We start from the raw sequence: 26,588 nt of genomic DNA, 5'->3' as shown, positions 1-26,588 counted from the left end.
TACTCGAGTCATAATCAATACTCACAGTAATACTCAAGACATAATCAATACTCACAGTAATACTTGAGTCATAATCAATACTCACAGTAATACTTGAGTCATAATCAATACTCACAGTAATACTCAAGACATAATCAATACTCACAGTAATACTCGAGTCATAATCAATACTCACAGTAATACTCGAGTCATAATCAATACTCACAGTAATACTCGAGTCATAATCAATACTCACAGTAATACTCGAGTCATAATCAATACTCACAGTAATACTCGAGTCATAATCAATACTCACAGTAATACTCGAGTCATAATCAATACTCACAGTAATACTCGAGTCATAATCAATACTCACAGTAATACTCAAGACATAATCAATACTCACAGTAATACTCGAGTCATAATCAATACTCACAGTAATACTCGAGTCATAATCAATACTCACAGTAATACTCAAGACATAATCAATACTCACAGTAATACTTGAGTCATAATCAATACTCACAGTAATACTCAAGTCATAATCAATACTCACAGTAATACTTGAGTCATAATCAATACTCACAGTAATACTCGAGTCATAATCAATACTCCCGAGTAATACTCGAGTCATAATTAATACTCCCAGTAATACTCGAGTCATAATCAATACTCACAGTAATACTCGAGACATAATCAATACTCACAGTAATACTCAAGACATAATCAATACTCACAGTAATACTCGAGTCATAATCAATATTCACAGTAATACTCGAGTCATAATCAATACTCACAGTAATACCCAAGACATAATCAATACTCACAGTAATACTCGAGACATAATCAATACTCACAGTAATACTCAAGACATAATCAATACTCACAGTAATACTCGAGTCATAATCAATACTCACAGTAATACTCGAGTCATAATCAATACTCACAGTAATACTCGAGTCATAATCAATACTCACAGTAATGTTGTTGCAGGACATCACGCGCTCGCTTCCCTTCCGTCACATCTCTCTGGACCAGCTGGACGAGAACGGAGCCATCGATCAGGACCTGGAGGTAACGTGAGTCTGGTTCTTGGGAGGTTTCTGCTCATACCTGGTTGTTGTGCAGAGTTACCTGATGACGCGCATCAACAGCAGCGCAGAGATCCAGAGCAACATGTCGCTTAGCAACGGTCGCCTAGACAACACGGCCATCGTCAAGCTGGTGACTCACCTGAAGAGTCTGAGCCGAGGGTCCTACCTGTACCTGGAGCTCACCCTGGACCTGATCCAGGCGGGCTTCCTGGTGCTCAAGAGCTCCAGCTTCAAGGTACGCCGCCGCCGCCGTGACCAAGGCAGGCGCTGAACTCTTGTTGCCGTGGTTACAGGTGGTCCCCGTCAGTCTGGCCGAGGTTTACCTGCTGCAGCTCAACATGCGTTTCCCGACTCAGTCGTCGTTCCAGAGAGTTCTGCCGCTGCTCAACGTCGCCGTGGCAACGCTGCACCCGCTGAGCGACCAGCAGGTAAAGACTCCGCCCACTTCCTGTCACCGCGTTTCCTGGAGTTGATTATGTTTCAATTATTCAAACTTTTCTATTTCACTAGCACAATAACTTAGTATCATGTTATTATTAGTGACTATTACTATTGTTACTTGGAATTGAATATAGTCTTAAATGTACAAGGTCAAATAAATCAATGTTATTACGTGAGTTATTACATGTATAAGAACAAACGTGTGTCTGTTATTACATGTATAAGAACAAACGTGTGTCTGTTATTACATGTATAAGAACAAACGTGTGTCTGTTATTACATGTATAAGAACAAACGTGTGTCTGTTATTACATGTATAAGAACAAACGTGTGTCTGTTATTACATGTATAAGAACAAACGTGTGTCTGTTATTACATGTATAAGAACAAACGTGTGTCTGTTATTACATGTATAAGAACAAACGTGTGTCTGTTATTACATGTATAAGAACAAACGTGTGTCTGTTATTACATGTATAAGAACAAACGTGTGTCTGTTATTACATGTATAAGAACAAACGTGTGTCTGTTATTACATGTATAAGAACAAACGTGTGTCTGTTATTACATGTATAAGAACAAACGTGTGTCTGTTATTACATGTATAAGAACAAACGTGTCTGTTATTACATGTATAAGAACAAACGTGTGTCTGTTATTACATGTATAAGAACAAACGTGTGTCTGTTATTACATGTATAAGAACAAACGTGTGTCTGTTATTACATGTATAAGAACAAACGTGTGTCTGTTATTACATGTATAAGAACAAACGTGTGTCTGTTATTACATGTATAAGAACAAACGTGTGTCTGTTATTACATGTATAAGAACAAACGTGTGTACACAGTTGTTCGAGGTCGTGAACTCTGCAGCTCTGCTCGGAGGATCGATGACGTGGAGTGAGTTCGTTCAACGTCTCGATCAACTCTCGTCGTTTCTGCTGCGACGCTCTGACGGAACACGTATGTTGAACCACACGTCCTTCAGGGAGTGGCTCGTCTGGAGGGAGGACGGGCAGGACGAGCGCTTCCTCTGTGACCCTAGGTACGTCTGACCTCTGACCCCCGGTACGCCTGACCCTGAGACTCTCTGACCTCCGGTACGTCTGACCTCGAGACTCTCTGACCCCCGGTACGTCTGACCTCTGAACCCGAGACTCGCTGACCCCCAGTACACCTGAACTCTGACCCCCGGTGTGTCTGACCTCTGACCCTGAGACTTGCTGACCCCCAGTACATCTGTCCTCTGACCCTGAGACTTGCTGACCCCCAGTACATCTGTCCTCTGACCCTGAGACTCGCTGACCCCCAGTACATCTGAACTCTGACCCCCGGTGTGTCTGACCTCTGACCCTGAGACTTGCTGACCCCCAGTACATCTGTCCTCTGACCCTGAGACTTGCTGACCCCCAGTACATCTGTCCTCTGACCCTGAGACTCGCTGACCCCCAGTACATCTGACCTCTGACCCTGAGACTCGCTGACCCCCAGTACATCTGTCATCTGACCCTGAGACTCGCTGACCCCCAGTACATCTGTCCTCTGACCCTGAGACTCGCTGACCCCCAGTACATCTGAACTCTGACCCCCGGTGTGTCTGACCTCTGACCCTGAGACTTGCTGACCCCCAGTACATCTGTCCTCTGACCCTGAGACTTGCTGACCCCCAGTACATCTGTCCTCTGACCCTGAGACTCGCTGACCCCCAGTACATCTGACCTCTGACCCTGAGACTCGCTGACCCCCAGTACATCTGTCATCTGACCCTGAGACTCGCTGACCCCCAGTACATCTGTCCTCTGACCCTGAGACTCGCTGACCCCCAGTACATCTGTCCTCTGACCCCCGGTGTGTCTGAACTCTGACCCAAAGACTTGCTGACCCCCAGTACATCTGTCATCTGACCCTGAGACTCGCTGACCCCCAGTACATCTGTCATCTGACCCTGAGACTCGCTGACCCCCAGTACATCTGTCCTCTGACCCTGAGACTCGCTGACCCCCAGTACATCTGTCCTCTGACCCCCGGTGTGTCTGAACTCTGACCCAAAGACTTGCTGACCCCCAGTACATCTGTCATCTGACCCTGAGACTCGCTGACCCCCAGTACATCTGTCATCTGACCCTGAGACGCGCTGACCCCCAGTACATCTGTCATCTGACCCTGAGACTCGCTGACCCCCAGTACATCTGTCCTCTGACCCTGAGACTCGCTGACCCCCAGTACATCTGTCCTCTGACCCCCGGTGTGTCTGACCTCTGACCCAAAGACTCGCTGACCCCCAGTACATCTGTCCTCTGACCCTGAGACTCGCTGACCCCCAGTACATCTGACCTCTGACCTTGAGACTCGCTGATCCCCGGCACGTCTGACCCCTGACCCCTGGTACGTCTGACCCTACACCTGGTGTGTTGCAGGAGTGGACACACACTGCTGGCCTTCTGGCTCTGCAGGCAAGACAGGAAGTTGAACCGACAACAGACTCTGGAGCTCAGTCATCATATCCTCAAGGCTCACATCTACAAGGTGTGTTTGAACTCAATACTCTCTTCTTTGACTGTCATAATGTTTCATTTAGTTCATAAATGTATCTTGTTTCATATTGTGTTGTTATTATTATTATGTTGTTGTTATTATATTTTAATATTCTGTTCATGTATTTCTTATGTTAGTATGTTATGTCTTTATACGCTCAAATACTTACTATTGTTATTATTATTATTGTTTTTATTGTTATTATTATTGTCATTGTTGTTATTGTTGTTTTTGTTATTATTGTTATGACTTTTCTGATCTAATTCCAATAATTTTGAAATCAATCAAATCCAAACATACTTGTGTTTCAGGGACTCAGTAAGAAATTAGGAGTTTCTTCGTCCGTGCTTCAGGGTCTGTGGTTGTCGTACAGTACTGACAGTGTGAGTGGAGCGTTGACCTCACTGAGGAACCTCTACACACCCAACATCAAGGTACACACAACACTGCACACCCAACATCAAGGTACACACAACACTGCACACCCAACATCAAGGTACACACAACACTGCACACCCAACATCAAGGTACACACAGCACTGCACACCCAACATCAAGGTACACACAGCACTGCACACCCAACATCAAGGTACACACAACACTGCACACCCAACATCAAGGTACACACAACACTGCACACCCAACATCAAGGTACACACAGCACTGCACACCCAACATCAAGGTACACACAGCACTGCACACCCAACATCAAGGTACACACAGCACTGCACACCCAACATCAAGGTACACACAACACTACACACCCAACATCAAGGTACACACAGCACTGCACACCCAACATCAAGGTACAAAAAACACTGCACACCCAACATCAAGGTACACACAGCACTGCACACCCAACATCAAGGTACACACAACACTGCACACCCAACATCAAGGTACACACAACACTACACACCCAACATCAAGGTACACACAACACTGCACACCCAACATCAAGGTACACACAACACTGCACACCCAACATCAAGGTACACACAACACTGCACACCCAACATCAAGGTACACACAACACTGCACACCCAACATCAAGGTACACACAACACTGCACACCCAACATCAAGGTACACACAGCACTACACACCCAACATCAAGGTACACACAACACTGCACACCCAACATCAAGGTACACACAACACTGCACACCCAACATCAAGGTACACACAACACTGCACACCCAACATCAAGGTACACACAACACTGCACACCCAACATCAAGGTACACACAACACTGCACACCCAACATCAAGGTACACACAACACTGCACACCCAACATCAAGGTACACACAACACTGCACACCCAACATCAATGTACACACAACACTGCACACCCAACATCAAGGTACACACAGCACTGCACACCCAACATCAAGGTACACACAACACTGCACACCCAACATCAAGGTACACACAACACTGCACACCCAACATCAAGGTACACACAACACTGCACACCCAACATCAAGGTACACACAACACTGCACACCCAACATCAAGGTACACACAACACTGCACACCCAACATCAAGGTACACACAACACTGCACACCCAACATCAAGGTACACACAACACTGCACACCCAACATCAAGGTACACACAACACTGCACACCCAACATCAAGGTACACACATCACTGCACACCCAACATCAAGGTACACACAACACTGCACACCCAACATCAAGGTACACACATCACTGCACACCCAACATCAAGGTACACACAACACTGCACACCCAACATCAAGGTACACACAACACTGCACACCCAACATCAAGGTACACACAACACTGCACACCCAACATCAAGGTACACACAACACTGCACACCCAACATCAAGGTACACACAACACTGCACACCCAACATCAAGGTACACACAACACTGCACACCCAACATCAAGGTACACACAACACTGCACACCCAACATCAAGGTACACACAACACTACACACCCAACATCAAGGTACACACAACACTGCACACCCAACATCAAGGTACACACAACACTGCACACCCAACATCAAGGTACACACAACAGTACACACTCAACATCAAGGTACACACAACACTGCACACCCAACATCAAGGTACACACAACACTGCACACCCAACATCAAGGTACACACAACACTGCACACCCAACATCAAGGTACACACAACACTGCACACCCAACATCAAGGTACACACAACACTAGACACCCAACATCAAGGTACACACAACACTGCACACCCAACATCAAGGTACACACAACACTACACACCCAACATCAAGGTACACACAACACTGCACACCCAACATCAAGGTACACACAACACTGCACACCCAAGATCAAGGTACACACAACACTGCACACCCAACATCAAGGTACACACAACACTGCACACCCAACATCAAGGTACACACAACACTACACACCCAACATCAAGGTACACACAACACTGCACACCCAACATCAAGGTACACACAACACTGCACACCCAACATCAAGGTACACACAACACTGCACACCCAACATCAAGGTACACACAACACTGCACACCCAACATCAAGGTACACACAACACTACACACCCAACATCAAGGTACACACAACACTGCACACCCAACATCAAGGTACACACAACAGTACACACTCAACATCAAGGTACACACAACACTGCACACCCAACATCAAGGTACACACAACACTGCACACCCAACATCAAGGTACACACAACACTGCACACCCAACATCAAGGTACACACAACACTGCACACCCAACATCAAGGTACACACAACACTGCACACCCAACATCAAGGTACACACAACACTGCACACCCAACATCAAGGTACACACAACACTGCACACCCAACATCAAGGTACACACAACACTACACACCCAACATCAAGGTACACACAACACTGCACACCCAACATCAAGGTACACACAACAGTACACACTCAACATCAAGGTACACACAACAGTACACACTCAACATCAAGGTACACACAACAGTACGCACTCAACATCAAGGTACACACAACAGTACGCACTCAACATCAAGGTACACACAACAGTACGCACTCAACATCAAGGTACACACAACAGTACGCACTCAACATCAAGGTACACACAACAGTACGCACTCAACATCAAGGTACACACAACACTGCACACCCAACATCAAGGTACACACAACAGTACACACTCAACATCAAGGTACACACAACAGTACACACTCAACATCAAGGTACACACAACAGTACACACTCAACATCAAGGTACACACAACAGTACACACTCAACATCAAGGTTCACACAACAGTACACACTCAACATCAAGGTTCACACAACAGTACACACTCAACATCAAGGTACACACAACACTACGCACTCAACATCAAGGTACACACAACAGTACGCACTCAACATCAAGGTTCACACAACAGTACACACTCAACATCAAGGTACACACAACAGTACGCACTCAACATCAAGGTACACACAACAGTACGAACTCAACATCAAGGTACACACAACAGTACACACTCAACATCAAGGTACACAAAACAGTACATACTCAACATCAAGGTTCACACAACAGTACACACTCAACATCAAGGTACACACAACAGTACACACTCAACATCAAGGTTCACACAACAGTACACACTCAACATCAAGGTACACACAACAGTACACACTCAACATCAAGGTACACACAACAGTACGCACTCAACATCAAGGTACACACAACAGTACGCACTCAACATCAAGGTACACACAACAGTACGCACTCAACATCAAGGTACACACAACAGTACGCACTCAACATCAAGGTACACACAACAGTACGCACTCAACATCAAGGTACACACAACAGTACACACTCAACATCAAGGTACACACAACAGTACGCACTCAACATCAAGGTACACACAACAGTACGCACTCAACATCAAGGTACACACAACAGTACACACTCAACATCAAGGTACACACAACCGTACACACTCAACATCAAGGTACACACAACAGTACACACTCAACATCAAGGTACACACAACCGTACACACTCAACATCAAGGTACACACAACAGTACACACTCAACATCAAGGTACACACAACAGTACACACTCAACATCAAGGTACACACAACAGTACGCACTCAACATCAAGGTACACACAACAGTACACACTCAACATCAAGGTACACACAACAGTACGCACTCAACATCAAGGTACACACAACAGTACACACTCAACATCAAGGTACACACAACAGTACACACTCAACATCAAGGTACACACAACAGTACGCACTTCTGTCCCACAGGTGAGTCGTCTGCTCATCATGGGCGGGGCTGACGTGGATCAGCGCACAGACGTGCTCAACAGCGCCCCCCTGCTGTGCGTACACGCTCACCTGGGTCACCTGGACGCCGTGGCTCTGCTGTTGGACCACGGAGCTCAGGTGAGTCGACCCAAACTTCACTTTTCTGACCCTGACCTGAGACCCTAACGTGGCGTGTGCAGGTCGACGGCAGGTCACATGACGGCCAGACCGCGCTGGGATTGGCCGCCTCGGCCGGACACATGGACGTGGTCAGCATGTTGATCCAGCACCGAGCGAAGGTAGGAACTCTCACTGACTTCCTGTCAGCGCCCCCTTGTGGAGACTTTTTATCTTTCACCCTGAAATATGAGAAAAACATTGATTTAATATAAACGAAAATAAACATTAACTAAATACATTGAACACAATAACATCTGGTAATAGTTCAAATAAAAGTAATACATATGATGAACGTTCTTCTGAACCGTCACTGACGTGTTCGCTCAGGTGGGTCACGTGGACAGCTCCGGCAGGTGTGTCCTGGTTCACGCGGCTCAGCGGGGCCACCTACAGGTGCTGCGCTTCCTGCTCAAGCACACGGTGGAGTGGAACTGCAGTACCTGCTGCGGACAGAGGGGGGCGAGCCGGAGCCAGGCGGTGCAGCAGGCCTTGATCGCAGCCGCGGGCGCAGGACACGCTGAGGTGAGCAACACGCCATCGAACACGCCATCGAACACGCCATCGAACACGCCATCGAACACGCCATCGAACACGCCATCGAACACGCCATCGAACACGCCATCGAACACGTCATCGAACACGCCATCGAACACGCCATCGAACACGCCATCGAACACGTCATCGAACACGCCATCGAACACGCCATCGAAAACGTCATCGAACACGCCATCGAACACGTCATCGAACACGTCATCGAACACGTCATCGAACACGTCATCGAACACGTCATCGAACACGCCATCGAAAACGTCATCGAACACGCCATCGAACACGTCATCGAACACGTCATCGAACACGCCATCGAACACGCCATCGAACACGCCATCGAACACGTCATCGAACACGTCATCGAACACGCCATCGAACACGCCATCGAACACGCCATCGAACACGCCATCGAACACGCCATCGAACACGCCATCGAACACGCCATCGAACACGTCATCGAACACGCCATCGAACACGCCATCGAACACGTCATCGAACACGTCATCGAACACGTCATCGAACACGTCATCGAAAACGTCATCGAACACGTCATCGAACACGTCATCGAACACGTCATCGAACACGTCATTAATGAACACGTCATCGAACACGTCATTAATGAACACGTCATCGAACACGTCATTAATGAACACGTCATCGAACACGTCATCGAACACGTCATCGAACACGTCATCGAACACGTCATCGAACACGTCATTAATGAACACGTCATTGAACACGTCATCGAACACGTCATCGAACACGTCATCGAACACGTTATTAATGAACACGTCATCGAACACGCCATCGAACACGTCATCGAACACGTCATCGAACACGTCATCGAACACGTCATCGAACACGCCATCGAACACGTCATCGAACACGTCATCGAACACGTCATTAATGAACACGTGTGTCTGTAGATGGTCTTGTATCTGCTGGATCGTCCTGAGGACGAGCAGAGGGAGGAGGAGAAGGTTGAGGTCGACACTGCAGACAGTCTTTGGGGAGAGACAGGTGCGTCTCCCTCTAGTGGTGAAAAAAACAACTACATGTTACATTAGAATATTATTTGAAGTATCATTTAATTGAGTCTTGATTGAATGAATGTTTTTACACGTAATACAGTAAATGTCAAGTGAATAAATACTTCATGACTGACAGCATGTGATCCATTACTGTTGAAAACAACATGAAACAGAAATGATTCAACATGATTGATCCTGTCAGCGCTGACGTCAGCAGCAGCAGGAGGAAGGTTGTCGGTGTGTCGCCTGTTGCTGCAGCACAGAGCTGCCCTCGAGCAACACAGCAGAGCCGGAGTCAAACCCATGATCAGCGCCGTGAAGACAGGAAACACTGAGGTGAGGGTTAGGGTTAGTGACTCACTGTGACTCACTGTGACTCGTGTGACTCACTGTGACTCACTGTGACTCGTGTGACTCGTGTGACTCACTGTGACTCACTGTGACTCGTGTGACTCGTGTGACTCACTGTGACTCACTGTGACTCGTGTGACTCACTGTGACTCACTGTGACTCGTGTGACTCGTGTGACTCACTGTGACTCACTGTGACTCGTGTGACTCGTGTGACTCGAGTGACTCACTGTGACTCACTGTGACTCGTGTGACTCACTGTGACTCACTGTGACTCGTGTGACTCGTGTGACTCACTGTGACTCACTGTGACTCGTGTGACTCACTGTGACTCACTGTGACTCGTGTGACTCGTGTGACTCACTGTGACTCACTGTGACTCGTGTGACTCGTGTGACTCGAGTGACTCACTGTGACTCACTGTGACTCGTGTGACTCACTGTGACTCACTGTGACTCGTGTGACTCGTGTGACTCACTGTGACTCACTGTGACTCGTGTGACTCGTGTGACTCGAGTGACTCGTGTGACTCACTGTGACTCGAGTGACTCACTGTGACTCGTGTGACTCACTGTGACTCGTGTGACTCGTGTGACTCGTGTGACTCGAGTGACTCACTGTGACTCACTGTGACTCGTGTGACTCACTGTGACTCACTGTGACTCGTGTGACTCGTGTGACTCACTGTGACTCACTGTGACTCGTGTGACTCGTGTGACTCGAGTGACTCGTGTGACTCACTGTGACTCGAGTGACTCACTGTGACTCGTGTGACTCACTGTGACTCGTGTGACTCACTGTGACTCACTGTGACTCGTGTGACTCGTGTGACTCACTGTGACTCACTGTGACTCGTGTGACTCGTGTGACTCGAGTGACTCGTGTGACTCACTGTGACTCGAGTGACTCACTGTGACTCGTGTGACTCACTGTGACTCGTGTGACTCGAGTGACTCGTGTGACTCACTGTGACTCGTGTGACTCGAGTGACTCACTGTGACTCGTGTGACTCGAGTGACTCGTGTGACTCACTGTGACTCGTGTGACTCGAGTGACTCACTGTGACTCGTGTGACTCGAGTGACTCGTGTGACTCACTGTGACTCGTGTGACTCGAGTGACTCACTGTGACTCGTGTGACTCACTGTGACTCGTGTGACTCGTGTGACTCACTGTGACTCGTGTGACTCACTGTGACTCGTGTGACTCACTGTGACTCGTGTGACTCGTGTGACTCACTGTGACTCGTGTGACTCACTGTGACTCGTGTGACTCACTGTGACTCGAGTGACTCACTGTGACTCGTGTGACTCACTGTGACTCGTGTGACTCGAGTGACTCGTGTGACTCACTGTGACTCGTGTGACTCACTGTGACTCGTGTGACTCACTGTGACTCGTGTGACTCACTGTGACTCGTGTGACTCGAGTGACTCGTGTGACTCACTGTGACTCGTGTGACTCACTGTGACTCGTGTGACTCGAGTGACTCGTGTGACTCACTGTGACTCGTGTGACTCACTGTGACTCGTGTGACTCGTGTGACTCGTGTGACTCACTGTGACTCGTGTGACTCGAGTGACTCGTGTGACTCACTGTGACTCGTGTGACTCACTGTGACTCGTGTGACTCGAGTGACTCGTGTGACTCACTGTGACTCGTGTGACTCACTGTGACTCGTGTGACTCACTGTGACTCGTGTGACTCACTGTGACTCGAGTGACTCACTGTGACTCGTGTGACTCACTGTGACTCGTGTGACTCACTGTGACTCGAGTGACTCACTGTGACTCGTGTGACTCACTGTGACTCGTGTGACTCGAGTGACTCGTGTGACTCACTGTGACTCGTGTGACTCGAGTGACTCGTGTGACTCACTGTGACTCGTGTGACTCACTGTGACTCGTGTGACTCACTGTGACTCGTGTGACTCACTGTGACTCGTGTGACTCACTGTGACTCGTGTGACTCGAGTGACTCGTGTGACTCGAGTGACTCGTGTGACTCACTGTGACTCGTGTGACTCACTGTGACTCGTGTGACTCACTGTGACTCGTGTGACTCACTGTGACTCGTGTGACTCACTGTGACTCGTGTGACTCGAGTGACTCGTGTGACTCACTGTGACTCGTGTGACTCGAGTGACTCACTGTGACTCGTGTGACTCACTGTGACTCGTGTGACTCACTGTGACTCGTGTGACTCGTGTGACTCGAGTGACTCACTGTGACTCGTGTGACTCACTGTGACTCGTGTGACTCACTGTGACTCGAGTGACTCGTGTGACTCGAGTGACTCGTGTGACTCACTGTGACTCGTGTGACTCACTGTGACTCGTGTGACTCACTGTGACTCGTGTGACTCACTGTGACTCGTGTGACTCACTGTGACTCGTGTGACTCGAGTGACTCGTGTGACTCACTGTGACTCGTGTGACTCACTGTGACTCGTGTGACTCACTGTGACTCGTGTGACTCGAGTGACTCGTGTGACTCACTGTGACTCGTGTGACTCGAGTGACTCACTGTGACTCGTGTGACTCACTGTGACTCGTGTGACTCACTGTGACTCGTGTGACTCACTGTGACTCGTGTGACTCACTGTGACTCGTGTGACTCACTGTGACTCGTGTGACTCACTGTGACTCGTGTGACTCGTGTGACTCACTGTGACTCGTGTGACTCGAGTGACTCACTGTGACTCGTGTGACTCGTGTGACTCACTGTGACTCGTGTGACTCGAGTGACTCACTGTGACTCGTGTGACTCGTGTGACTCAGTGACTCGTGTGACTCGTGTGACTCGTGTGACTCACTGTGACTCGTGTGACTCGAGTGACTCACTGTGACTCGTGTGACTCGTGTGACTCACTGTGACTCGTGTGACTCGAGTGACTCACTGTGACTCGTGTGACTCGAGTGACTCACTGTGACTCGTGTGACTCGTGTGACTCACTGTGACTCGTGTGACTCGAGTGACTCACTGTGACTCGTGTGACTCGTGTGACTCAGTGACTCAGTGACTCGTGTGACTCGTGTGACTCGTGTGACTCACTGTGACTCGTGTGACTCGAGTGACTCACTGTGACTCACTGTGACTCGTGTGACTCGAGTGACTCACTGTGACTCGTGTGACTCGTGTGACTCACTGTGACTCGTGTGACTCACTGTGACTCGTGTGACTCACTGTGACTCGTGTGACTCGAGTGACTCACTGTGACTCGTGTGACTCGTGTGACTCGAGTGACTCGTGTGACTCACTGTGATTCGTGTGACTCACTGTGACTCGTGTGACTCACTGTGACTCGTGTGACTCACTGTGACTCGTGTGACTCGAGTGACTCACTGTGACTCGTGTGACTCACAGTGACTCGTGTGACTCGAGTGACTCACTGTGACTCGTGTGACTCGAGTGACTCACTGTGACTCGTGTGACTCGTGTGACTCGAGTGACTCGTGTGACTCACTGTGACTCGTGTGACTCGAGTGACTCACTGTGACTCGTGTGACTCGTGTGACTCGAGTGACTCGTGTGACTCAGTGACTCGTGTGACTCGAGTGACTCACTGTGACTCGTGTGACTCGAGTGACTCACTGTGACTCGTGTGACTCGAGTGACTCACTGTGACTCGTGTGACTCACAGTGACTCGTGTGACTCACTGTGACTCGTGTGACTCGTGTGACTCACTGTGACTCACTGTGACTCGTGTGACTCGAGTGACTCACTGTGACTCGTGTGACTCACAGTGACTCGAGTGACTCACTGTGACTCGTGTGACTCGTGTGACTCACTGTGACTCACTGTGACTCGTGTGACTCGAGTGACTCACTGTGACTCGTGTGACTCGAGTGACTCACTGTGACTCAGTGACTCAGTGACTCGTGTGACTCAGTGACTCGTGTGACTCGTGTGACTCAGTGACTCGTGTGACTCGTGTGACTCGTGTGACTCAGTGACTCATATGACTCGTGTGACTCAGTGACTCGTGTGACTCGTGTGACTCAGTGACTCAGTGACTCAGTGACTCGTGTGACTCAGTGACTCGTGTGACTCAGTGACTCAGTGACTCAGTGACTCAGTGACTCGTGTGACTCGTGTGACTCAGTGACTCAGTGACTCAGTGACTCGTGTGACTCAGTGACTCAGTGACTCGTGTGACTCACTGTGACTCGTGTGACTCGTGTGACTCAGTGACTCAGTGACTCAGTGACTCGTGTGACTCAGTGACTCAGTGACTCAGTGACTCGTGTGACTCAGTGACTCAGTGACTCAGTGACTCGTGTGACTCAGTGACTCAGTGACTCAGTGACTCAGTGACTCGTGTGACTCAGTGACTCAGTGACTCAGTGACTCGTGTGACTCAGTGACTCGTGTGACTCGTGTGACTCAGTGACTCAGTGACTCGTGTGACTCAGTGACTCAGTGACTCAGTGACTCAGTGACTCGTGTGACTCACTGTGACTCGTGTGACTCGTGTGACTCAGTGACTCAGTGACTCAGTGACTCGTGTGACTCAGTGACTCAGTGACTCAGTGACTCGTGTGACTCAGTGACTCAGTGACTCAGTGACTCAGTGACTCGTGTGACTCAGTGACTCAGTGACTCGTGTGACTCGTGTGACTCAGTGACTCAGTGACTCGTGTGACTCAGTGACTCAGTGACTCAGTGACTCAGTGACTCAGTGACTCGTGTGACTCAGTGACTCAGTGACTCAGTGACTCGTGTGACTCAGTGACTCAGTGACTCGTGTGACTTGTGTGACTCCAGTGACTCAGTGACTCGTGTGACTCAGTGACTCGTGTGACTTGTGTGACTCCAGTGACTCAGTGACTCGTGTGACTCGTGTGACTCAGTGACTCAGTGACTTGTGTGACTCAGTGACTCAGTGACTCAGTGACTCGTGTGACTCAGTGACTTGTGTGACTCCAGTGACTCAGTGACTCGTGTGACTCGTGTGACTCAGTGACTTGTGTGACTCAGTGACTCAGTGACTCAGTGACTCGTGTGACTCGTGTGACTCAGTGACTTGTGTGACTCAGTGACTCAGTGACTCAGTGACTCGACTCCTCAGGTGCTGCAGCTGCTGCTCACTCACGGCGCTGACATCAACACCACGGACCCTCAAGGCAGGACTGCTCTGATGACGGCGTCCTCTGAGGGTCACGTGACGGCGGCTCGGCTGCTGCTGGATCGCGGTAAAGATTCTTTTGAAAACATTGTAAACGGAAACATTTGAGTGAATTGAACTTGAGTTCTGATGGACTTCAGGAGCTTCTCTGGACCGGACCGACCGTGAGGGTCTGACCGCCCTGAGCTGGGCGTGTCTGAAGGGTCAGCTGGTGCTGGTGCAGGAGCTGGTGCGGCGAGGAGCCTCCACCTCGCACGCCGACCGCAGCGGCCGCACGCCTCTGGACCTGGCGGCCTTCAGGGGCGACCCGGGAGTGGTGAGACCCCACACACCTCGCTCCAGACCCGGACTCACACCTGTGTGCAGGTGCAGCACCTGGTGGATCACGGCGCTTCCGTGGAGCACGTGGACTGCAGCGGCATGAGACCCCTGGACCGAGCTGTGGGCTGCAGGAACACCACCACCGTCATCGCACTGCTGAAGAAGGGAGCGAAGATCGGTGAGAGACACACACATGATAGACACACATGATAGAGACACACACATGATAGAGACACACACATGAGACACACACATGATAGAGACACACACACACACATGAGAGACACACATTATAGAGACACACACACACACACATGATAGACACACACATGAGACACACACATTATAGAGACACACACACACACACATGATAGACACACACATGATAGACACACATGATAGAGACACACACATGAGACACACACATGATAGAGACACACACACACACATGAGACACACACATTATAGAGACACACACACACACACATGATAGACACACACATGAGACACACACATTATAGAGACACACACACACACACATGATAGACACACACATGAGACACACACATGATAGAGACACACACACACACACATGAGACACACACATTATAGAGACACACACACACACACATGATAGACACACACATGAGACACACACATTATAGAGACACACACACACACACATGATAGACACACACATGAGACACACACATGATAGAGACACACACACACACACACATGAGAGACACACACATGATAGACACACACATGAGACACACACATGATAGAGACACACACACACACATGATAGACACACACATGATAGAGACACACACACATGATAGACGCACACATGATAGAGACACACACACACACATGATAGACACACACACATGAGACACACACATGATAGAGACACACACACACACACATGATAGACACACACATGAGACACACACATGATAGAGACACACACACACACATGAGAGACACACACATGATAGACACACACATGATAGAGACACACACACACACATGATAGACACACACATGAGACACACACATGATAGAGACACACACACACACATGAGAGACACACACATGATAGACACACACATGAGACACACACACATGATAGACACACACATGAGAGACACACACATGATAGACACACACATCATAGACACACACGTGATAGACACACACATGATAGACACACACATGAGACACACACATGAGAGGCACACACGAGAGACACACACATGAGAGGCACACACATGATAGACACACACATGAGAGACACACACATTTGAGACACACACATGAGAGACACACACATTATAGACACACACATCATAGACACACACATGATAGACACACACATGATAGACACACACATGAGAGACACACACATGATAGACACACACATCATAGACACACACATGATAGACACACACATCATAGACACACACATGATAGACACACACATGATAGAAACACACATGAGAGACACACGCATCATAGACACACACATGATAGACACACACATGAGAGACACACACATGAGAGACACACACATGATAGACACACACATCATAGACCCACACATGATAGACACACACATGATAGACACACACATGAGAGACACACACATGATAGACACACACATGATAGACACGCACATGAGAGACACACGCATGAGACACACACATTATAGAGACACACACACACACATGATAGACACACACATGAGAGACACACACATGATAGACACACACATGATAGACACGCACATGAGAGACACACACATGAGAGACACACACATGAGAGACACACACATGAGAGACACACACATGAGAGACACACATGATAGACACGCACATGAGAGACACGCACATGAGAGACACGCACATGAGAGACACGCACATGAGAGACACACACATGAGAGACACACGCATGAGAGACACACATGATAGACACACACATGATAGACACACACATGAGAGACACGCACATGAGAGACACGCACATGATAGACACGCACATGAGAGACACGCACATGAGAGAGACGCACATGAGAGACACACATGATAGACACACACATGATAGACACACACATGATAGACACGCACATGAGAGACACACACATGAGAGACACACACATGAGAGACACATACATGAGACACACACATGAGAGACACACACATGAGAGACACACACATGAGAGACACACACATGAGACACACACATGAGAGACACATACATGATAGACACACAAATGAGACACACACATGAGAGACACACACATGAGACACACACATGAGAGACACACACATGAGACACACACATGAGAGACACACATGATAGACACACATGATAGACACACACATGATAGACACACACATGAGACCTCAGAGCTGTGTGACAACACACCTGTGTGTGGGGGTGTGTGTGTGTGTGTGTGTGTGTGTGTGCGTTTGTGTGTGTGTGAGCAGGACCAGCCACCTGGGCCATGGCCACCTCCAAACCCGACATTCTGATGGTTCTGCTGAGCAAACTGATCCAGGAAGGAGACAAACTGTACAAGGTAACAAAACAGACACACAAGCTTGATCACACACAAAGACAAGCACACAAACTCAAACACACACACTTACTGTGCACATGTCCACACACAAAATTGCACCAAGACACACACACAGACTCATAAAAACACACGCGCACAAACATACTCTCACATGTACACACAAACACACACAAACTTGCTTGCTTGTGTCCATCGAGTCTACAGTTGGTTGAAGAATAGATTCTGGATCCACAGGTTCTATCACAGGTTCTAAGTTTATATGATGTTGATGTTCAGTCATGGGTGTGTTTCTCTTCTTTCATCTCCTGCAGATCCTTCTTCCTCCAGTGTATTGATCTCTAGACACAGGTGTCAGCAGATGTTGTCTCCAGGTCTCCAGCTTTTATGTTGCATTTTTGAGCCATTTTCAGTTGGTGTTTCTTCTGACCTCCTTGGTCCTTCTGGCGTTTCTTCTGACCTGCTGGACATACAACGCTCTGCGGGGCCAACGGTTGTGGGGCATCCTTGTGACATGAGCCATCGCAGTTGGTTCTGAGCGATTGTGGCCTCCATACTTTTGCAGCCTGTTCTTCTCAGGATCTCAGTGTGCGACACTGTCACGCCAAGTGATTCCAAGGACACGCTGTAGACAGATGTTGAACTGTTCCAGGGACTTGATGTGACGGCTGTAGGTGACCTTCAGAGCTGTAGGTGACCTTCAGAGCTGAAGGTGACCTTCACAGCTGTAGGTGACCTTCAGAGCTGTAGGTGACCTTCACAGCTGTAGGTGACCTTCAGAGCTGTAGGTGACCTTCACAGCTGTAGGTGACCTTCAGAGCTGTAGGTGACCTTCACAGCTGTAGGTGACCTTCAGAGCTGTAGGTGACCTTCACAGCTGTAGAGGAGGTGATGCAGACTGCTTGGTAGACAAAGATTTTTGTAAATTTTCTTAAATGAAGGTTTTTGTTCTGGAAAACCCTGCGTCTGAGTCTCCCTATAGGCCGCTGATGCTTGATTCATTCTCTCCTGGATCTCCATGTCAATGCTGTTGTCTTCAGACAATGATCTCCATGTCAATGCTGTTGTCTTCACACAATGATCTCCATGTCAATGCTGTTGTCTTCACACAGAATGCTCCCCATGCTCATGGTGCTTGAAAGATGGAAACACTAGCAGTTTTTCCTTTGATACAGTGAAGACAGGGGTGTGGTTGAGATGTTGCTGCTCCACTGGTAGATGACCTCTGTCTGGGCAGTGTTGATGGTCAGTCCCATCCTGCTGTAGGTCCTGCTAGTGCATCTAGTCGAGACTGGAGGTCTTGTGAGTGAGATACAAGAGTCGTCCAGACACTGCAACTCAAGTATCTTCACTTTTTATTCACACATGAGAGACACACACATGAGAGACACACACATGATAGACACACACATCATAGACCCGCACATGATAGACACACACATGAGAGACACACACATGAGTGACACACACATCATATACACACACATGAGAGACACACACATGATAGACACACACATGAGACACACACATGAGACACACACATGATAGACACGCACATGAGAGACACGCACATGAGAGACACACACATGAGACACACATGATAGACACGCACATGAGAGACACACACATGAAAGACACACACATGAGAGACACACACATGAGAGACACACATGATAGACACGCACATGAGAGACATGCACATGAGAGACACGCACATGAGAGACACACACATGAGAGACACACACATGAGAGACACACATGATAGACACGCACATGAGAGACATGCACATGAGAGACACACACATGAGAGACACACACATGAGACACACACATGAGAGACACACATGATAGACACACACATGAGAGACACGCACATGAGAGACACGCACATGATAGACACGCACATGAGAGACACACACATGATAGACACACACATCATAGACCCACACATGATAGACACACACATGAGAGACACACACATGAGTGACACACACATCATATACACACACATGAGAGACACACACATGATAGACACACACATGAGACACACACATGAGACACACACATGATAGACACGCACATGAGAGACACGCACATGAGAGACACACACATGAGACACACATGATAGACACGCACATGAGAGACACACACATGAAAGACACACACATGAGAGACACACACATGAGAGACACACATGATAGACACGCACATGAGAGACACGCACATGAGAGACACACACATGAGAGACACACACATGAGAGACACACATGATAGACACGCACATGAGAGACATGCACATGAGAGACACACACATGAGAGACACACACATGAGACACACACATGAGAGACACACATGATAGACACACACATGAGAGACACGCACATGAGAGACACGCACATGATAGACACGCACATGAGAGACACGCACATGAGAGACACACATGAGAGACACACATGATAGATACGCACATGATAGACACGCACATGAGAGACACACACATGAGAGACACACACATGAGAGAGACACATACATGAGACACACACTTTGGCCTAGGTATGGAGAACATCCCTGATGTCACAGCGCCTTACAATGATGTAATCAATCAGGTGCCAGTGTTTTGAACGTGGGTGCATCCATGATTTTTTGTATTTGTTCTTTTACTGGAAGATGGTGTTAGTTATGGTCAGGTTGTGCTCGGAACAGAGGGTCAGGAGCGTCATGCCATTTGAGTTGGCCTGACCAATCCCATGACGGAGAGCTTCATTCAGAGCTAGATAAAAGGAGTCTTTAGTCTCATTGTCAGATGGTAGAGTTGGAGCATATGCACTGAGTAGTGTGGCATAGCGGCTCTTTTCCAGGGGGATGCGTAGGGTCATCAGCCTCTCACTGATGCCCTTAGGTGTTTCTGTAAGCTTCGGCAGGAGTGTGTTCTTAATGGCCCACACCGTGCAGATGTTGTCCACCTTGGGGATAGCCTTTCCAGTAGAAAGTGTAGCCCATGCCCTCCTCTGTTAGAGAGCCTCATCAAGGACCCTGGTTTCGCTCAGGGCAGCATGTCGATGTTATAGCGTCTCAACTCAGACGCAACCAGGACTGTCCTTCTATGAGGTCGTTCAGACTTCCCAAGAGGTTTATGTTCCATGAAGCCAGCTAGAGGTTAAAATACTTGTTTCTTCTGTTTCGACCGCAGAAGTGGAATGACCCGACAGGTGCGGTAGCCTGTCCAGGTGAGGGTTGAGTGGGCAATTTTTAGGCCACCTTTTCTAGGCCCTTCCTCGCTTGAGGTGAGCAGTGTGGTCCCTATATAGGGGCTGCTCAGTCGCACAGGGGTCTGCCGAGAATAGCTGCCACTCAGCCCCAGCTAAAGGCGACCTTTACCCTGTGATGCTGACGTGCAGGGCTCTGACTAGGAGCTCCCAGTCTATTCAAACCTGCTCCTGTCCCCAAAAAAACCATTGCCGCCAGACTTCGATCAGATATGGTCTGCACAATAGGATATTTTAAGTGCTCTAGGGGTGCGCTATCACCAGTAGCACTATCTTCACCAAGATGGGGTAGGTCTGGTGGCGTGGGTAAGCCCAGGACAACCAGCTCCCCATCCTAGCTGCAGGAGGCTACCGGGACCTAGCTTTTGTTAAGGCCAGCCTGTTGTGCACCGCAAGCATATGCTTTTGTTTTGGGGTGTGCTCCCTTAGCCTTTATCTCAAAAGACTAACCCACAAGGCAGTGGGTCTATTTGCCCATAGCTGGGGCAGTGGTTGACGGGCGTGGCCACTGGCTGGTGGGTCAGCACAGGGGGGCCCACTGCTGCTCCGAGATCCCCTGTAGTTTAGCCTGGGACTGCTTAGTACCCAGTTAAGTATGGCCACGTGGAGGCACTGCAGGAGTCTTTGTGGTGGAGTGGCTATGTACTGGCAGAGGAGGCTTACGCATTCTTTTCACCTCGGAGGGGGCTAGCCAGCAGCAGTAGCTGATAGCAGAAAGCAGCATTCAACATGCACTAACTACAAGCACCGCCACGCTACTGCACCAGGCGCTTCACACGCAACCTCAAACACACACACTTACTGTGCACATGTTCACGCACACAATTGCACCAAGACACACACACAGACTCATAAAAACACACACGCACAAACAGACATACTCTCACATGTGCACGCAAACACACACAAACACAGACTCACAACTGTTGTGTCCAGCAAGGGCAGGTGCGAGAAGCCGCTCGCTCGTACCAGTCGGCTCTGCAGAAGTTCCCGGGAGACGAGCTCAAGACCTTCAGGCAGATGAAGGCGTCGCTGCTGCTCAACCTGTCGCGCTGTCGTCGCAAGATGAATGTCAGTCGACACACACCCATCCACACACGCTCCATGAGTCTCATCACACCTGTTACCTTTCAGGATTTCATCCTTGCCGAAGAGTTTGCCAGCAGAGCTCTGGAGCTCAAGGTCAAATCCTACGAAGCATTCTACGCCCGCGCGCGAGCCAAGCGCAGCCGAAGGTTAGCATGTTAGCATGCTAGAGGTTGATGCTAGTTACTGCAGCTGGTGTTGAAGTTAAAATATCTTCTCGTCCACAGGCAGTTCCACGCCGCTCTGGAGGACCTGATTGAGGCCAGTCGCCTCTGCCCATCCAACCGGGAGATCCAGAGGCTCCTGGCGCGGGTCAAGGACGAGTGCCATGAGTCACCCTCGTACCCCGGGAGCCTGCAGGAGCGAGGAGCTGAGGAGGAGGAGCAGGAGAAGGACGTCGAGATGTTTCCTCAGAGCTCGGAGACCTCGGATCATCGGCCGCCCTCGCTCTCCCCGACTCACTCTGGTACCGCCCAGAGTCCGACTCGCCGTCATTCCACGTCTCCTCTGTCGTCCTACCAGCGCTGCAGTCCTGCCACGTCCCCCGTGCACCATCAGCGCGTGGAGACCTTCTCCGTCCTGCAGCGTCCGTCGGACCAGCAGCTCCAGCAGCACCTAAGTCAAAGGTCTTTCCCTCAGTGGCACCAGGTCCCGAGACCCGCTCAGCCCGGTCTGGTGTTTGGAGGCTCGTACTTCGGTCCAGAGCCGTCGGAGCCGCCGGTCCAAACATATCGTCTGGAGGACGCGGGGGACGACGCGGGTCTTCGGTCCAGACCGGCACCCGGGTCCAGCAGGACCTCCAACATCGGGACTCATCGCTTTGGTCAGCCTCGACAGTTCAACCAATCCAAAGCGGCGTATTATCCCATAGAGGTCACCGAGGGGACCCTGACGCCCGCTGAAGGTCGTTCGCCCGATCACCAGTTTTACAACCAAGGTCGGCGCCCGCTCAGTGCCCACCCCGCCCCTGCGGCCCGACCCCTCATCCACTCCCACAGCCACGGCATGCAGTTCTCCAGTGGACTGCAGGCGTCTCGGGGCTTCAGGACGTCTGCGTCCACCCAGCACATGGACCTGCCGCCCGACCTGGGTGGACCTCCCGCCTACCAAGACCCCTCAGAGACGGTCGGCACCTTCCCAGGAGAGGCGGGCCGTGGGTCCAGAAACACCCCCTTCATGGGCGTCACGGACAAGTCGGTGCGGGTCCAGCCAGCTCCGCCCGGGTCCTCCACCCTCAGCCCGTCTCGCTCCTGGGTCGTGTCCTCCGTGGACACCGTCGTCACCTCGCCCACCAAAGCCCCGCCCCCCCCACCAGCGCCGTACTCCATCGCCTTCCACAACCGCAGCAACAACAACGCACACGACGGCCACGACAACCGGCGCCACTTCTACGACGTCCACCGTCCTCCGGCTGACGGTCACGTCAAGGTTGCGAGTCAGAATCCGTCCTACTTCGACGTGAAACTGGCGCGAACTCTGCCCGTCATTCACAGCTACTCTGAGCGATCGGGCAACAGGAAGACGAACCCGACGTCGCCCGTCAAACCCAAACGTCCTTTCGTGGAGTCCAACGTCTAGAATCAGCGTTTGTGACGTCACGGACTGGTCTGTGCGCTTCGATGATGTCACGGCGGCGGCTTCGATGATGTCACGGCGGTAGCTTAGATGATGTCACGGCGGCGGCTTTGATGATGTCACGGCGGCGGCTTTGATGATGTCACGGCGATAGCTTCGATGATGTCACGGCGGCGGCTTTGATGATGTCATTGCGGCGGCTTCGATGATGTCACGGTGGCGGCTTCGATGATGTCATTGCGGCGGCTTTGATGATGTCACGGCGATAGCTTAGAGGATGTCACGGCGGCGGCTTCGATGATGTCATTGCGGCGGCTTCGATGATGTCACGGCGGTAGCTTAGATGATGTCACGGCGGCGGCTTCGATGATGTCATTGCGGCGGCTTCGATGACGTCACAACCAGGACGTGAAGCCACAGACGTCTCGACAGGAACTTGAGTTTCACCTTCAAGAAGGTTCAACACCTGAAGGTCTCACCAGCACTTTTGTTCCAACATATTGTTCCCTGGTCACACGTTTGAGCGACTGTTGCTGGACCAGTGAAGTCTGAGCTGAAGAACCTCCTGACAACACGAAGCACTTAACGCTCCAGACACTGACGCGTGTAAATATGATATTTATCGTCTTTAAGTTAAGTTTGTATTTAACTATGAATATTGTTTCATGTTTTTCTACCTTTTATTTGATTGTTGTTGGAATAAGATGATGATGTCACTCGATGATGTCACTCGATGATGTCACTCGATGATGTCACGTCAGAAGAACCTTCTGATGATGATGTCACTCGATGATGTCACTCGATGATGTCACTCGATGATGTCACGTCAGAAGAACCTTCTGATGATGATGTCACTCGATGATGTCACGTCAGAAGAACCTTCTGACGATGATGTCACTCGATGATGTCACTCGATGATGTCACTCGATGATGTCACGTCAGAAGAACCTTCTGATGATGATGTCACTCGATGATGTCACTCGATGATGTCACTCGATGATGTCACGTCAGAAGAACCTTCTGATGATGATGTCACTCGATGATGTCACGTCAGAAGAACCTTCTGATGATGATGTCACTCGATGATGTCACGTCAGAAGAACCTTCTGATGATGATGTCACTCGATGATGTCACGTCAGAAGAACCTTCTGATGATGATGTCACTCGATGATGTCACGTCAGAAGAACCTTCTGATGATGATGTCACTCGATGATGTCACATCTGAAGGTTCTTCTGATGATGATGTCACTCGATGATGTCACGTCAGAAGAACCTTCTGATGATGATGTCACTCGATGATGTCACGTCAGAAGAACCTTCTGATGATGATGTCACTCGATGATGTCACGTCAGAAGAACCTTCTGACGATGATGTCACTCGATGATGTCACGTCAGAAGAACCTTCTGACGATGATGTCACTCGATGATGTCACGTCAGAAGAACCTTCTGATGATGATGTCACTCGATGATGTCACGTCAGAAGAACCTTCTGATGATGATGTCACTCGATGATGTCACGTCAGAAGAACCTTCTGACGATGATGTCACTCGATGATGTCACGTCAGAAGAACCTTCTGATGATGATGTCACTCGATGATGTCACGTCAGAAGAACCTTCTAACGATGATGTCACGTCAGAAGAACCTTCTGATGATGATGTCACTCGATGATGTCACGTCAGAAGAACCTTCTAACGATGATGTCACGTCAGAAGAACCTTCTGATGATGATGTCACTCGATGATGTCACGTCAGAAGAACCTTCTAACGATGATGTCACGTCAGAAGAACCTTCTGATGATGATGTCACTCGATGATGTCACGTCAGAAGAACCTTCTAACGATGATGTCACGTCAGAAGAACCTTCTGATGATGATGTCACTCGATGATGTCACGTCAGAAGAACCTTCTGACGATGATGTCACTCGATGATGTCACGTCAGAAGAACCTTCTGATGATGATGTCACTCGATGATGTCACGTCAGAAGAACCTTCTGATGATGATGTCACTCGATGATGTCACGTCAGAAGAACCTTCTGACGATGATGTCACTCGATGATGTCACGTCAGAAGAACCTTCTGATGATGATGTCACTCGATGATGTCACGTCAGAAGAAC

General features: G+C 49.4%; 2 protein-coding genes across 6 annotated transcripts in view; both read left to right on the top strand.

The window, feature by feature from the left end:
• Nucleotides 1–25,150, top strand: part of LOC148064332 (protein TANC2-like) — a 103,844-nt gene extending 78,694 nt beyond the window's left edge. For all 5 annotated transcript variants that reach the window (XM_087809483.1, XM_087809482.1, XM_087809485.1 and 2 more), the window contains 18 exons: nucleotides 973–1,053; nucleotides 1,108–1,308; nucleotides 1,367–1,501; nucleotides 2,365–2,561; nucleotides 3,934–4,042; nucleotides 4,363–4,485; nucleotides 8,394–8,531; nucleotides 8,594–8,692; nucleotides 8,901–9,095; nucleotides 10,049–10,142; nucleotides 10,356–10,489; nucleotides 15,573–15,696; nucleotides 15,770–15,945; nucleotides 15,996–16,128; nucleotides 18,446–18,537; nucleotides 22,738–22,872; nucleotides 22,936–23,036; nucleotides 23,115–25,150. In XM_087809483.1, the coding sequence (XP_087665609.1) occupies nucleotides 973–1,053; nucleotides 1,108–1,308; nucleotides 1,367–1,501; nucleotides 2,365–2,561; nucleotides 3,934–4,042; nucleotides 4,363–4,485; nucleotides 8,394–8,531; nucleotides 8,594–8,692; nucleotides 8,901–9,095; nucleotides 10,049–10,142; nucleotides 10,356–10,489; nucleotides 15,573–15,696; nucleotides 15,770–15,945; nucleotides 15,996–16,128; nucleotides 18,446–18,537; nucleotides 22,738–22,872; nucleotides 22,936–23,036; nucleotides 23,115–24,465 (3,618 nt within the window). In that variant the 3' untranslated portion in view covers nucleotides 24,466–25,150. The remainder of the gene's footprint in view (nucleotides 1–972; nucleotides 1,054–1,107; nucleotides 1,309–1,366; nucleotides 1,502–2,364; nucleotides 2,562–3,933; nucleotides 4,043–4,362; nucleotides 4,486–8,393; nucleotides 8,532–8,593; nucleotides 8,693–8,900; nucleotides 9,096–10,048; nucleotides 10,143–10,355; nucleotides 10,490–15,572; nucleotides 15,697–15,769; nucleotides 15,946–15,995; nucleotides 16,129–18,445; nucleotides 18,538–22,737; nucleotides 22,873–22,935; nucleotides 23,037–23,114) is intronic.
• LOC148064333 (uncharacterized) lies at nucleotides 9,104–10,024 on the top strand (the record flags this gene model as incomplete). The annotated part of the gene is made up of 1 exon (XM_087809605.1): nucleotides 9,104–10,024. A coding segment is annotated over one exon (921 nt), but the record flags the coding sequence as incomplete, so codon positions are not given.
• Nucleotides 25,151–26,588: the final 1,438 nt, after the last annotated feature.

This window comes from Callionymus lyra, chromosome 15 (genome assembly GCF_982586985.1).
Source record: "Callionymus lyra chromosome 15, fCalLyr1.hap1.1, whole genome shotgun sequence".
Classification (NCBI taxonomy): Eukaryota; Metazoa; Chordata; class Actinopteri; order Syngnathiformes; family Callionymidae; genus Callionymus; species Callionymus lyra.
This window is presented reverse-complemented; position numbering and strand designations above follow the sequence as displayed.